General features: G+C 32.2%; 1 protein-coding gene across 6 annotated transcripts in view; it reads right to left on the bottom strand.

Moving 5' to 3' along the window:
- Positions 1-13,728, bottom strand: part of LOC110991488 (neurobeachin) — a 413,995-nt gene extending 400,267 nt beyond the window's left edge. For all 6 annotated transcript variants that reach the window (XM_045633387.1, XM_045633388.1, XM_045633389.1 and 3 more), the window contains exon 1: positions 13,449-13,728. In XM_045633387.1, coding sequence (XP_045489343.1) covers positions 13,449-13,607 — 159 coding nt within the window. In that variant the 5' untranslated portion in view covers positions 13,608-13,728. The remainder of the gene's footprint in view (positions 1-13,448) is intronic.
- Between the last annotated feature and the right edge of the window lie 1,547 nt (positions 13,729-15,275).

Genomic DNA, 15,275 nt, shown 5'->3' with positions numbered 1-15,275 from the left:
TCACCAAACTCACAAATGACCCTGGCAGCACGCCTTGCTTAAGCATATATATTAAATCCCATAGAAAATTACAGAAACTACTAAATATTAACAAGTAGGCCTACGTATCGTATAACACCACACCCCTAAACCACGCCACCGCAGGAATCAATGCTACGCTCGCCGGTCCGAAGGTCAAAGTCCAACTATACCTAATCGCCAATACATATTACGAAATCTACTGATTAATAAATTTTATAAAATCCTCTACCTAATATTTATTTATTTTACAAATAAATAAATATGTACGACAATATATTATATAAACATATGTTTTGCAAAAAATAGGAATTAAATACATATACAAGATAAGACAAACACACAATAAAATAAAATTACCAAGAATTTTGGTACTTAAAGCAGAGAAAACAAAATCATCAGCAAAACAGCGAATTAGGTTCGAGAAAGGCACCCAACAATGCTTTCTCTAAAACCGATCAGCCCACTACCGAATATATCCAGCTCCGGATAAGCTGTGTTCAATCCGTTAAAGTCGCGAAGAATTCGAACGAGAGGTGCCTGAATTCCTAGAACGCATTTATATTATTAGTTGAAAAAAAATCCTTTTTATTTCTTAACATCTTAGATAATTTCTAGATTTTAAGGTGTCTAGTCTATGTGCCGAACTAACTTACCTACCTACTACTTACCTAACTTGCTTTTTTAAGAGAGCAACGCTGTCTGCGCTTATGAGAATAATTAATGCTCAGCTGTGCCTAATGAGGTATAGCGGACGTCATATCGACCCGTCGCCTCGTAACCTGTTTCCGCTATGCTTTTTCACAGCTCATGGTATGGAGGGTAGCGACAAAATAAAAACCTACCCACAAGCTATGTAATAATGTAATACCAACAACTGCCCATGCTATGGTACTGAGTGTATGCTCTTTTTAGCTTCATTTATTATGTAGCCGTATTAACAATTTTTTTTTAAAGATAATAAGTTGTAAATTGTTAATTTTCAATTTCAGTTCAATGCCAAATCAATCAATCAATCAATAAAAAATCATTTATTTATATAGGTAACATAATATAGACTTATGAACGTCAAAAAAAAGAAATATACATTAAATAATTCTAATTTTACATTTACTGCCTGTTCTCAAATCCTCTCGCTGCCCAAAATATTTCTTCACACTTTGGTATGGTGGAAAATGTCTACATGTTCATAAATTATTGTAGTGTAGTTTTGTAGCAATAGTTGATATAATATTGGCGAATTACACAGATAATTCGTTTTGATTTGCTTTGTCTGTGCACCTCACAAAAAGCTGTCACTTATTCTGTAACAGAGTGCAATTATTGATTTAGTCTACGAATGAGGTTGGTCTGTATCTATGGACTGAATAAATAAATATTTAAGGTTTGTATGTAATCGCTCATCGTTTAACTTGCGACAGTGTCGAATGCACGCTAAGGCACTTAGCTATCGGATTTTGTAATTGAATGCACAGGAAAGAGAGCTCTTTGATATAGCAAGTTTAATCAAAACTACATAGATGTCAAGTTTTTTATGATTACCTGCTTAATTAGCACTAATAGCATAATAATAAGGCCTTTAATGCTGTATTTACATATTAGGTACAATAATTCTTTTTTCGATTCTTAAAAGGCCGGCAACGCACTCGCGAGCCCCCTGGCATTGACAGTAACTCCCCGTTTGCAGCCTGTTCTATAAAAAAAATAAAAGTATGAAATACTACAACTAAAAAAGTTATCACTAAAAATAAAATTAAGAATTTTTACAAATTCTTAAAGGGCCTGCAACGCACTCGCGAGCTCTCTAGCATCGAGAGTGTCCATGGGCGGCGGTATCACTTAACATCAGGTGAGCCTCCTGCCCGTTTTCCCCCTGTTCTATAAAATAATAATAAATAAATACTAATAATTATTCGGCAAGCCGGTTGATACTATTATACAGCTTGTCCTTAAACATATGTCTCCTCTAAGGACTTCCTCTCTTCTCTGTTTCGGGCTTTACGCATCCAATGAGGGCCAGCTACTCTTTGCAAATCATCTTCCAATCTTTTCATTTGTCTTCCTCGTTTTTTTTGTCATTGCGAGGAAGCCATCCAATTAGCACTTATATATATATACAAATCTATCGAAAGCCGGCGCCCCAAAAAACGTGGATTAAAGAAATAGAAGTGTCAGCAGTAAGCGACTGAAAAAAGAAAGCACTATATTAAGGGCCTGTTTCACAATGTATGGATAAAGTGCCAAATAGCTATGCAACACATAAATTATTCGAAAGATAAAAGTTCCAAATAAGATACTTCGAATTTCATGACGTATAGCGCTATCTGACAGTCGTGAAACGCAAATATACTATTTATCAAACCAATAAGTAACAAATAGCTTATTTGGAACTTATCCGGACATTGTGAAACAGGCCCTTAGGAAATCGTTTATGTACTACTATTTTTGAGAGCTTTGCTTAGTTTTGCGTATAAGAAAGGAGGGGGGTCTGCATGATTCGCCAATGTTTCAAGTTTTATCGAACTATGACATCTATTATCAGGATATTGATATTTTCCACCACAAAAACAGAGATGTCAAGAAGTACTTGAAGAAGCGGGGAGACTCAGATTTTGTTTAAGTAGTAGTTTTAAATTTAAGTTTAATTTGTTGTTTTAAATGTTTAATTTCAGTTCACTTTTTTATAGTACTTATCTTTGTCTATTAATGTACTCGCTTGTTTTCTGTTTTATATACTATCTGTTTATCTATGTAATCTGTTTTGACTTTCTATATTGTCTTATAATATGTATAAGTTTAAAATTTCTAGAGATTCAATTAAATCTCTGATTTACCTACTTTACATGTATATAATTATTATTCAACTGTAGACGTGAGTCTCTTAGCGCTAACTTTGAATACATTATCGTATCGAGTATGGAGACGTACGTTTCCCATTTCAAACACCTCAAAACATTGCGCTTAACCTGAACTTGGCCGACGCCCAACCTTCATTACCTCCGGGATATTTATTCGTTAATGCTTCTCTTAATGAAGACATAATTGGATTGTTCGTTTAAACAGTATGCAAATTACGCATACAATTAAAATGTAATTCCATTTTCGTACAGCCAAAGGTTTTCCTAATAGAAAAGCGATAATCCACTTGTTAGGAGCCACTTGGAATGTAACTCTATGATTTAGACACTACAAGAAAAAAATCTCTAATAGTGGAGCGTATTCAGAATAAATTTCCGAGATATTACACATGCGGTGTAATGGAGTGTACCCAGTTATGTATCCATTTGTTTGGCTTGGATATGGTAGGAGACAACAATTTTTTAACGTTCTTCGAGGATAAATGTATAATGCGGAAATGTTGGTGAGACTAGGACTGCGCGTGCCAAATAACTACACTTGGCGTGGTAAGCGGTCGCAAATGCTGGCAGTACGAATTTACTCAGAGAAACACCATTAACGCGAGTCTTGCGCATCCTGAATATTATCTGAAACAGATATATTTAGCACACTGGCTTAATTAATAAGAATTGCACTATTTATAATTAGTCATAAAAAGGTTTAGGTTATAGGTTTTCTTGTTATGTTCATAGTATATTTTAGTTTAATTTTTATATTTCATTAGTATTGAGTTACAGTAAAAATAGGTAATAAGATAAATAAATAAATTTGGAAAGATATACTTCTGTTTGTCTCCCCAATGAGATAGATGTTTTAACGTAAAATTAAGTCTTTTCTCCAACGTTGTTCCCTTCGGAGAAGAAGCTCTGGGGCCGTGGGGTTAAAGTGCACAGACGCTTATTTAAGATTTATGCTGTCACCATCATCATGTATTGTCATAGATAAATATCCCTTAAAGAGTTTTTACCAATTAAGGTGGCAAGCCGTAAGTTTGCTACTTCTACAAAAGCTAAATATTTTGGTAAATTCCAATACCAGTACTCTAATACTCGACAGATACTGGTATTATATACAACACCACAAAAAAATATCCGTGTTCAAATTATTCAACTTTATCAATTCAATCAATTTGAATTCTAGGTTATTGGTACTAGAATGCACAGATACTCCATTCAATAGTCAAAATATGTTCTGTGCTCAACGCACACAGAACAATATACAAACAATAGGTTTTGACAGATCTACGTGCTAGTTGGCGGTTCATAGACAAAATCGATTATAAAAGTTCAAAGTGGTTTACAAATAAACTCCAAACATCGTCTGTTTGTTGTGTTATTAATTGTGTTTTTTAACTGTAGTTTATATGGAATTTAAAATTTATACGGTGATGTTGACCTTCAGGCGGTGTTTTCGGAACTTTTAGTCTATCTAAAATATATAAGGCAATATTAAAATAATGCTTATCGTCTTTTATTAAAACGGGGAATAATTTGATTATTCCCCGCTACTTTCTCGCATTCCAGAATGTCGTAAAAGACAAAGTACGCTCTCCACATTTTAAAGAATATAAATGCGAATGTATACAATTCTTTACTCGACGTTTCCATACTCCATAACTCTTTGTCTATTGATCACCTAGAGACGGTCTGTGTGCAGTCTGTCTACTCGCGTAAACCAAAGACATTATAGTTTATCTGTTAATGTATTTTACTATTGTTGCACATGGAACCAGATAAATATGGAACATTGCCTTCACGCTTTTTAACCACATCAAACGATTGTGTACTTATATGTCTTAATTAATTCCATTCTGAAAGTAATTATTAATGACAATTAAAAGCTAACTTGCTAGTGTGCAGTTACTTCAACATTAAGAGAGACACCTTGACCAGTCTTACTTACCACTATCGCGTAGGCCCCACTGGTCCTTAGCGACCGGAATAATTTCATTACAGGATATGACGTCATGGCAGTCATTTGCAAGCGTAGATTGTAGGTGTCGCTCTACGCTCTACTGTACGATAAATTTCGAGACTAGTCAAGACGCCTTAACAGTAGTGTACATGGAGAAAGACGAAAACTACATTTGTATGAAAATAACAGTTCATGTCGACAAATTTTCATAAAAATTTAGTTTTATTAGAGATTTATTAATAGATTTTATGTATGTTAAGCGAAGTATGATTTCTATATATATAAAATACGTATATTAGATTTTGATAATTTCGCGGTAAATATAGCGTTTAGGCGCTCAGGGCGTTTAATTATAATTAAGTGAGTGCACCATAAGGTCAGCGAGGGTCTTTGATTTTTATATTTGGTGATTACGTCAACGTCAAAGTAATTATTTACTTTTTTACACATTTTTCAACCCAGACATTGGGTCCAGACATATGCTTGAAAACGAAATGCATTTTCGAGAATTCCTACAAAAACTTAATAAATTGAGATACTAGTATTTTTTAATTTTTCTTACTTTTGCTGTGAAAAGGGGGGATAAATAACCGTAGTAAATCTGCTTACTAAATTAACGGCCCCTTGGTAAAAAATGTGCAATAAGCAAGTTTATTAGTTAAGTACTTGTTTACATGACTATAGGACAGACATAATATTTTGGTTTAAAATCGAACAACATCGGGGACATACTGCAAAAAGCGTTAAAATTCTTAGTATCACGACTCTACAGTTATCAAACTACAACATTGTTAATTTTTTGTTTTTCTATCCACACAGAATATGGATACTAAAAGTTCTACAAAAAAACTAACCTAAAATATATAATACATCTGTACTCGGCCAATTGTCTTTAGTTTATTTTCATTGTGGGGCGTAATGGTCGCGAAAATACTGTATTTTTAGTAAACTATACAGTAAGTACGCTAATCGAACTGAACATGTGCATTGAGTTAAAAAATAGGTGGGTATAAGATCGATACCTCGGCGGTTAGGGACCGGTTGGTTAAGGCTTTCTTATGTCATCGGTTCAGTGGTCAACGAGTCTGACAGTATAGTAAAAAAAGTTAGTTAAAAGTTTTGTAGCCCTAAGGTAGGTTTCTACACTCCGTAAAGAATAAAAACCCAAATTAATACTCAACAGAAATAGCGTATTATGTATTAGTTATTACATTATTTGACAGTTTTAGCTGTCATAATCAAAGCACAACAACAAAGAAACACTCACAGATCACAGAGTATTAAGTACATGAATTTTAATGCCGCCATAATACGTATAAAATTAACAGTTGACAATTGTCTTTGTAACCCCGTTTTTTAATCTGCCTCATATTTCTAATAATTGTACGCTTGTAACGCTTGTACTCTACGTAAAATCATTTTCTCTAGATCTCATTGCTGTCACAATTTAAAGTTGACTAATGTCAAATGTCAAATCATTAGTCTCTCTCTCTCTCTATAGTCTCCTAATAAATCTGCAATACATACATAGTGAACTAAACAAATACTACCTACATGTGAATTGTTGCCTTCTGCATCATATCTGCCTCATCGGAAGCTCTTGACCATGACCTAGCCTTTCTGGTTGTCACTTGAGAATTGCACTCGTAGCAAACTTAGACTAATATTAAGATGCATGATGAATTAGCCATATTTATAAATATAATGAGGAGGTTTTTAATCAATTACAATTAAAAATACAACTTGTATAGGTCTTTAGACTAGATTATTCGAAACGTATTCTTTAAAAGGTAGATCACCTAAGTACTTACCTATTAGATTGTCATGAAACAGATACAGAACCCAGACCTAAAAAGCTTCTAGTGCAAATGATTTATTTTGCGTTCTGCATTCTTTACGCAACATATCGCATGAATAAGACTATTGTCCGGGTTGAGTGTACAAGAAGCGAAAGAATCGTTTATTGTTCGCTGTTATATGGTTGCTTACATTATTATGCGTCTCATGGACGTTGCATTCATACGCGCTTCATATTTAATTTATTCGACGTAATACGGTAATGGGGTAGAAACAGGCACATTTCTTAGTCTTATTTTTATGTAATAGGCTAACCTGATGTTCAGTGATACCGCCGCACATACATACACACAAACATACATTGCCAGACGGCTCGATAGTGCGTTGCCGGCCTTTTAAGAATTTCGAATTGGTTCGGATGAAGCCTATCTAAGTAGCATACCAATTCGTCTTAAGGTCCTACAAGAAACTAAATTCGTTAATCTAAATGATATTGCCTTACCTCAATTAGAAAAATGTTTTCATTATTACATTGAATAGTTTATATGGAATAACTTTCTGTCAATAAACACTCGAGAGTCCGTTGATTTTTATTGGATTATCTTGATCGTATCACTTACTAGAATATATTATTTAAACCATATATATGTCTAAAATGCTCACTTACATAAACTATTGGTGGATATATAATACCCGAATAGAAAACCTTTATCAAATCGATTATATATGTTGCTTATATTTTCGTTCAAGATTTTTCCGGTGTGACAAAAAAGGTACAAGATCGCACATTGTACTTTATCTCACAATTATTCAAAAATAAACCCTAAAACATTACATATTAAACCAAGTAAATCAAACTTACGTTTGAGCTTCTCATTTACTGTAGTTAGAGTGAGGTAGTAAATTGAAATTTCGCTACACCTAGATACTTAACGTAATTATTTACCAATTAGGGCATGTTAAATTGCTAAACACGTGCCCTGATAAAGAAAATAAACCTTAGATCGTATTCATCTGTTATAAGTTGGCCATAACGTGTAACCTTACCTATCGTTGTTTTTAGAATAACGTATCCTTGACATATGACACATGTCAATTGCCAATATAATTGAAAATATGGCAGTAAACAAAAAAAAGAATTCGCGAAACCGAATATCGAATATTCATTTATTGTATTTTTTTAAATAAACAGAGGAGAGTAAGAATACTTTGTATGCAATAGAAATTGCATACTCATAGAGAGGAGCTATTAAATGGCAGTCGCATATCTGTGGAAGAAACTAAAACTAGAAAATTTCGTTCCCCGCGTAGGTGACTTAATAAGAACTAACATTCAATCTTATATTCCAATTTCAGTCTATAAACGTTTTAATACGTGGTAATGTGTTATTTTTACACTTGTCTAGATTTGACAAAATTGCTAAAAACGTATACTGTATGATATTGACATACGGATACGTATATCAAAATAGTCGAAGCAACAGCCCTATGCATAAATTACCAGTTTCCCAATAATTGCATAATAAATAACGTTCATCTATCACAGGCTACGAGAGGAAATAGAGCAATGATTGCATGACTCTGTCGGGTTGGCCGTGACGTACTTCCACTGAAGCTACAGCAGATAAATTTTTATCATAGATTTTTAACAATTAATTGAGTCTTGTGATAATTTTTGTTAATACAATAAATCCCTACATGTACCTATGAAAAATACTTACAGTCCATTCGTGCGTTCCATGGCTAAGCGGATAATTAGTCTACATTGGCAATTCTGTGCCTTACAAATAGACTACAGAACACATAATTTAATTATCTGTTTATGACAGTTTGAGCAGTTGCATCAATTTTAATGGAAAGCGTTTTAGTGTTAGGGATTAGTTTCTAGTAAGTGAAGGGTGTAGAGCGGGCAAGAAGAACGGGAGCGAAACTTTCCACCACTCTTTTTAATCGCTAAATTTTGAGTCATACTATTTGTTTAAACTGGAGTGAATCAATCCCAAGGATTAGGATCATTTTAGTATTCGTCAAATTTATAAAAGGCTTTATTGAATATTTTACTTTAAACGATGGCTTTAAATTTATTTAGTGATAATTCTCTAAGCCATAATGGAATTGTTACAATCCAATACAGAAAAGTCTAAAAAAGTAAGCTCGTAATGTTTCTATCTGTACTAGTTATACAGAAAATACAAACCTATAGGTGTGACATTTACCAGACCCTTCTTTGCGCGTGTCGGATGTCAGCTGTCAGAAGCCAATGATTTCGTCAATATTTGTACTAAACTTGTCAAATTTAACGATTGGGGGGGATTCGTCAGTTGATTTGATTTGATACCAATTTATAACTAACACTTTCATAATATACAATATTTTTATATTTATCGGTAATAGGTGAACTTAAGCGCATTATAGAGCCTTGTCGGTATGCGGCAACCTTGTAGTGCAATTTCAAATATAAATTGTTTAACATAATTTTTAAAATGTGGGTCGCACATTAAATAAGTTTAGGCGCACAAAATACCTCAGTAAGTATAAATTACGAAAAATACATTTAAATTGCTTTAAATTTTATGAAATATTAAAAAATAGGTTTTTACCAGAACCTTTATTTGATTTTGAGCTCGCCGAAGAGATAAAAAACTATCAAAAGTTGCATAAGTGTAACCTATTGTGGATGCGTCCAGTGTGTTTGTTTTGTGTTTTATTTTTGACTTTGTTTTTATTATAAGGGTGTTTCTGTTTGGTTTCCGTATTTAAAATAAATGAATAAAAACAGATTTTATCTATTTTACTGTAAAATATGATCAGCAGTGATAGCGTTTTGAGAGAGGGAGTGAAAAAGGGAGACCGAGAAAAAATATACACCATTGGTTGATGTATTCGTTATGTAGTTACATAAGTAGGTCGGTACTGTAGTTCCTTTCTGTCGCATAATTTTTGCAGTAAACGCAGATTTTTTATTTATTTATATTATTATCATTGTCACGTATACAGTATGTAAACAGTAAATATAGATAATATACAAATATTTTTATTTTTATAAACTATCTTTATTTATTTAGAGACGATTCAGTATTTTTTCCAATCCGAGCACGTATAATAGAGACCAAAAGGTTCTTTCTTTTGTATATATATATGAAGACGTCTTATTTTTCTTAATCCTTTTTAATCTACTTTTCCGAATCTGTGTGATTAACTCTGAACAATTTAAAGTTACCTTACGCCTGCCAACATTTCTTAGCACCATGAAATATGAAAAAAAGTACTACTTATGTATTTTTATACATTCATGTCTATTAAACGAAAGAAACTACGAGTAAAACAGAACCTCTCCCCCAACGGATTGCGAAACGTCACAAATAACCAAATGTCACGTGTCGTAAAATACGTCGTTATGCTTAGAGTCAAATAGCCGCAATAAAGATTGAGTCTTACCGAATTAAATATTTATAACATGGCAACCCATCTTTTATAAGTATTTGATTCCTAACACCAGCAGTGGTTTATTTAAATATTTATAACATGGCAACCCATCTTTTATAAGTATTTGATTACTAACACCAGCAGTGGTTTATTTTATTTATTCACCTATTCTAGATAATGTTAAACAGAACGTAGACCAATTGAAATGTATTATCCATTACATACCATACATATACACCAGTGCCTTTCAGACAGGCAAGAGGGCTGTGAGTATGTACGCTACATCTGTTTACGTCTATCATCTGTAACGTGTTCAGTTAAATAATAAAGATATTGTTTACATAAAGAAGGAATAATGTTTCAGGGAAATGATATTCTCTCAGCAGCAGACGCAAGTGGGAGTGTAAATATTAGTGCTATTAAACCCTCCGGTAATCATTTTGTGTTACAGTTGACAATTTGTAATTCTGGAATGATACACAGCGCCAAGTTCTGAAAAATTTGCGGCATTCTTTACAGATTTTATCGAAAGTAAATACCTAAACATAAGTGCCAATTTAATATTATTCATTGATAGTTTCAATGGCTTACTATAAAGTTAGTGATTATCTAGTTGACAAAAGGGCCTGGGACTAGTGCTGGGCAGGCTACTTCTAATAATTTGCTATATTTGTTTTAAATATTGCAGAATTGTTTGATTTGCTTTTTTTTTTAAAGAATACCGAGAGTTTTTTACGCCGGTTTTTTCTCTCGGCCAACACCCTCTGTCTTCTTCGCCGATGAGTAGGGATGCCAACAGGTTCGAATTTAATGACGTGGAATAAGTGATACCATGATCTTATGTTCCAAAATAAACGTATTTTATTTATTTTATATTTGAAATGGATAGCTTAATATTACCATGATATTAAATTACGTTAGAGGCAGCCTACTGCCTAGTCATTCGCAAGCATTATGCATACTAAATTTCTGCGGTCTTACTGTCGTCCACCGGGAATACACCGGAGACCTACTTAACTCCCTATTTCTAACATTCATTCACCCCTCTGCAAATGCACGCCTCTTTACTGCGACGCGGGCTGCTTTTTCACCTGCGAATACTGGTTCATGTAACTGACCAGCATCACCAACACCATTAGGAAGAATTTCGGTGTTTCTATTTATTTCTCTAATTCAAGTCGACTCAGCGATGCTTGTTGGCATTTAAATCGTTAATTACTGACTAAAATAAAGTTATTATTAGTTTATTATGACTATACAGTCCAACTCACTTTATGGTTCTGAATTAAACTTAACTTAAAGAACACCTACCTATGATTAACCGGTTACTTGATTACTGTACTCTACCTTTATCATGATTTCGAATAAATATATCTAAGTAGAACAGTATAATGTATGAAAAACTGTAAACATTTGATAGGTGAAGTGTTTTTATGTAAACCCTAGATTCGAACCTCGGTCAAACCTGTCTTGTCAACTGCTCCATAGAGTAGTTATATGTTGCGGTTGCATATAGAATAATGCTATGTTTTTAAGTTACCATCACAACCATGTAAATAATATATCTTAAATACAAAGACATGCATAGGAATTATCCATATATTATTATTTATTTATAATTAGTTTAAATAAGTTTAATACTATGTATTCACTTTGCATTATAAACAAAGTTTTGGTATTGTCCTGAAGTCAGGCTTAAACAGAAACAATTTAATACTAATTATGTTAAGCAGAGATAGACTGGATTTATTAGTTTGACATTATTAAGTATATAAGTTAATGAAATGATAATATAAACTATTCAGTTATCTGAAGAGACGAGATACAAACAACATGTTTTATGTTGACATATCACATTATTGTGTTTTTTTGTTATTCTAGGTAAGAAATATACATTATTATTCAGGACAATCGGGCTGGAGACTCAAACTGCTTTATAGCAGTGCCTCACGTTGCGAGTCAGTTGCACTGACCCTCAAACTGATATAATGGTTGTAAGTGCGTTGCTGGCCTTATAGTATGTGGTATGCTCTTATTGTGAATAAATAATTTATCATTCATTCAAAACAAGTCTACCGATTCTGAAGGATTCATTGTCACAAGTATCTATCAGTATGCTTATAGTTCATATGCATAGAGATATTGTAAATTTAAAGTTTTTCTTTCTCAAAGGGCAAATTTTTAATGGAGGACAATAATTCATATCCATTTTAAGTTACATATCGGTTTAAAATATTAATTTAAAAAGTTTAGCATTCTAAATTTTATTAATTATTATTGCATGATAGTCTATATGAGTGAAGCAGCTTTGGACTAAGCTATAAGACAGCTAGAAAATGTCAGACAGCTATAAGAAATTATTTATTTTATTAAACAAATTTATGTAGTTAATAAGTGAAAATAAGTGGTAATTTTATTAGGTATTTGTTTTATTCATTACTAGAGGAGAGGTGGGCTTGAAGGAGTGGTTAATTTAATTAATATAAAAAACATATTTAAATAAGTTTTTATTACTTACGACACTGTTGACAAATGTATACAAAGTATTTATTTTCTAGCATAATTATTTGTATGAGCATTTAACAAAAACTCGCGAAATACCGTTCCACTTATGACATAATCGTAATATTTTTAAATAATTACAGACGTAGATCGCAGATTCTTGGATAACTAATAATTAATGCCTTAGATGTGCATTATTCGATTATATAGCAAGTAACCTGGTGCTGAGTTTGACACCCGGCGAATCAATATTTGTTGCGTGTTCGAAGACTTACATTAAAAAAATATCACTGTCCACGCAACCTTGTCTACCGCATGGCCCAGTGGCTTACAGAACGTGGAACAACAACAAATATTTAACAAAATACGTGAAGCGCCATACATTTTAGGACAAAATCATAAAAATTAAAATTGCCGCCTTGCCAGTATATTTTCAAATTGCCTGGTAAACCCTAGTCTTCTTGTTGTTTGTCAATCTTCGCAATCTCCTACACTTTCTTTTTTGACGATCTGCCTTCCGTTTCTGGAAAACTTTTTATAATACCTAACTGATTTCCTGAATATTAATTGTTTGCTTAAAAAATGATAAAAGAATGTATAGTAAGATTGATTTATTTGTAACTTTGTTTGGGTGTTTATTTAAGAGCCACTAAACAGCGAAGATAAATTAATAACGCCATCAAAACAAACTTGGTAGGTGAAAAATATCTGTTGTTACGAACTCGATCGATAAATAGAAATAAGCTACAGTTCAATAGCATTACAATATACTATTTACAACAAAAAAATATACAAATAGTAAGTAATAAATAATAAATTAATATTGTTTTGCGTGACCAATAACCTCTTATACGAATCTAGCAAGATTTGTATAGGAATGATGGGGGACTTACCAGGTGTAAAACGGTGTTCACCACTTCACGGTTGGTTACCTGGCCAACTTCTATCAGCCCGATAAGAACTGCAAATTTCAGGCTATCGTTCGTCGTCATTCGAACGACTTCCTCAGGTCTTTTTATATCACTAAACGGCGGTGATTTTATATCCACCATGGTTTTTTATGTCACAATGCACTAATTCACAAATAACAATTTCACTCGCGACTGTAAAACTCAAAAAAACATTATTTCATCGGCTCACATGATAACGCGCTGATATCACTTGCTGCCATTTTGGTTTGTAACGATATTGCCATGTCATGGTTATATGTGTTTAAATTTCCCATATTCCATATCATCATTTATTGTCGTTAGCTTATAATATTTGGTGAATTAAAAACATTTTACTTACTATAAGTCAATATTGATTTTTAATTTGCAAATATTTTACTTAGCTTAATTGCAGCTAAAAGTAATGTTAATATAGTAATAATGTAATTAAGTATATAATATTGTACTTAGAAAAATTTTCAAATAGTTTCTAGTAGAATGGAATACCTTGACTTCAACTTTTATGGCGCTAACCATACAGCTAACTTGTAATAATTAAGTAACATAACAATTATTTCATTTTTTAAGTAAAACTGCTTTATCGGCGTTGGAAAAAAAGGTCACTTTTTTCGGTTACGCGTTTTACTCGTCCCTACCACGGTTGATTCGATACCATTAATAACAAAAATATATAATAACGATAACAATTATAGTAATAATTCTATTACAATTAATGAAATTCTGTTAAAACTCAATCTCTTCGTTGAAAGATTATTTATTTAATAAATGGTATACACAGTGTAATGATAATCGACCACTGATTTTTCTTAAATTACCTACCTGTATAATTTAATTGCATTTTAACTGTGACGATAATTGTAATTAAATGTTAATATTTCAATTGTATTTTAAACAGCATTTGTTCTATATTCTGATAGTTCTTACATACTATAGTTGTAAATAATTGAGAATGAATAAGATATCTTTGTTTTAATTTGCTACCATTCAAAGTAAAAGAAAATGAAAAACACACCATTACTAAATTAAACTGGGAACAGGCCGTTAGTGATTTGAATTGCCGTAACGCAACTAAATAAGTGTATTCATGTCTATTATAGTATAAGCCTTTTGTTAAAGTATATCTAATTTAACTTTATTTAACCAATTTCTGTAATGTTGCAGATTCGTAATTCAAAAGAAGGTAGGTAAACAAGCACACATTTTTTTTAGTTATGTACTGTACTACTGCTACTACTATTTAAGTTCAGTTTGATATATTTTTTTGTACCTTGGAACATAAGCGTCTATACAACAAGAAAATAATGTATTTAATTTATTTTACTTCTAAAATTTATAATTACTTTATATCAATTACAATCATACGTAATGTAATATGTAAATAGTATGAAGTATTTTTTTAAATAAAATTAATTTTTTATATCAGTTGAAAATGACATAAAAAATTAAGTTCTTATCCTATGCTCATGAAGTTCATGCTTAGGTTAAGATAATTTACACATTTCCAGATAATTAAGTTAACTAAAAGTTTACTCAAGAACATTATAGTGGGTTTTACATATAACTTTGCATTTTTTATGATCAAAAACGTAATTCATTTATTTTTGTAATTCAGTTCATGTCTGACCTAATATATTTTAATACAAGATTTTCTTCATATACCAATAAATCATTGCAGCTGGCTTAACCTGAATAATACCCCAATGTATCGTGGAAATCTTCTGAACATGGCAATATTTGAACATTGGTACCATACTTTTAAACTAGTCAAAC

This window comes from Pieris rapae, chromosome 23 (assembly GCF_905147795.1).
Source record: "Pieris rapae chromosome 23, ilPieRapa1.1, whole genome shotgun sequence".
NCBI lineage: Eukaryota > Metazoa > Arthropoda > Insecta > Lepidoptera > Pieridae > Pieris > Pieris rapae.
The sequence above is the reverse complement of the archived record's forward strand: the minus strand, read 5'-3'. Positions and strand labels throughout refer to the sequence as shown.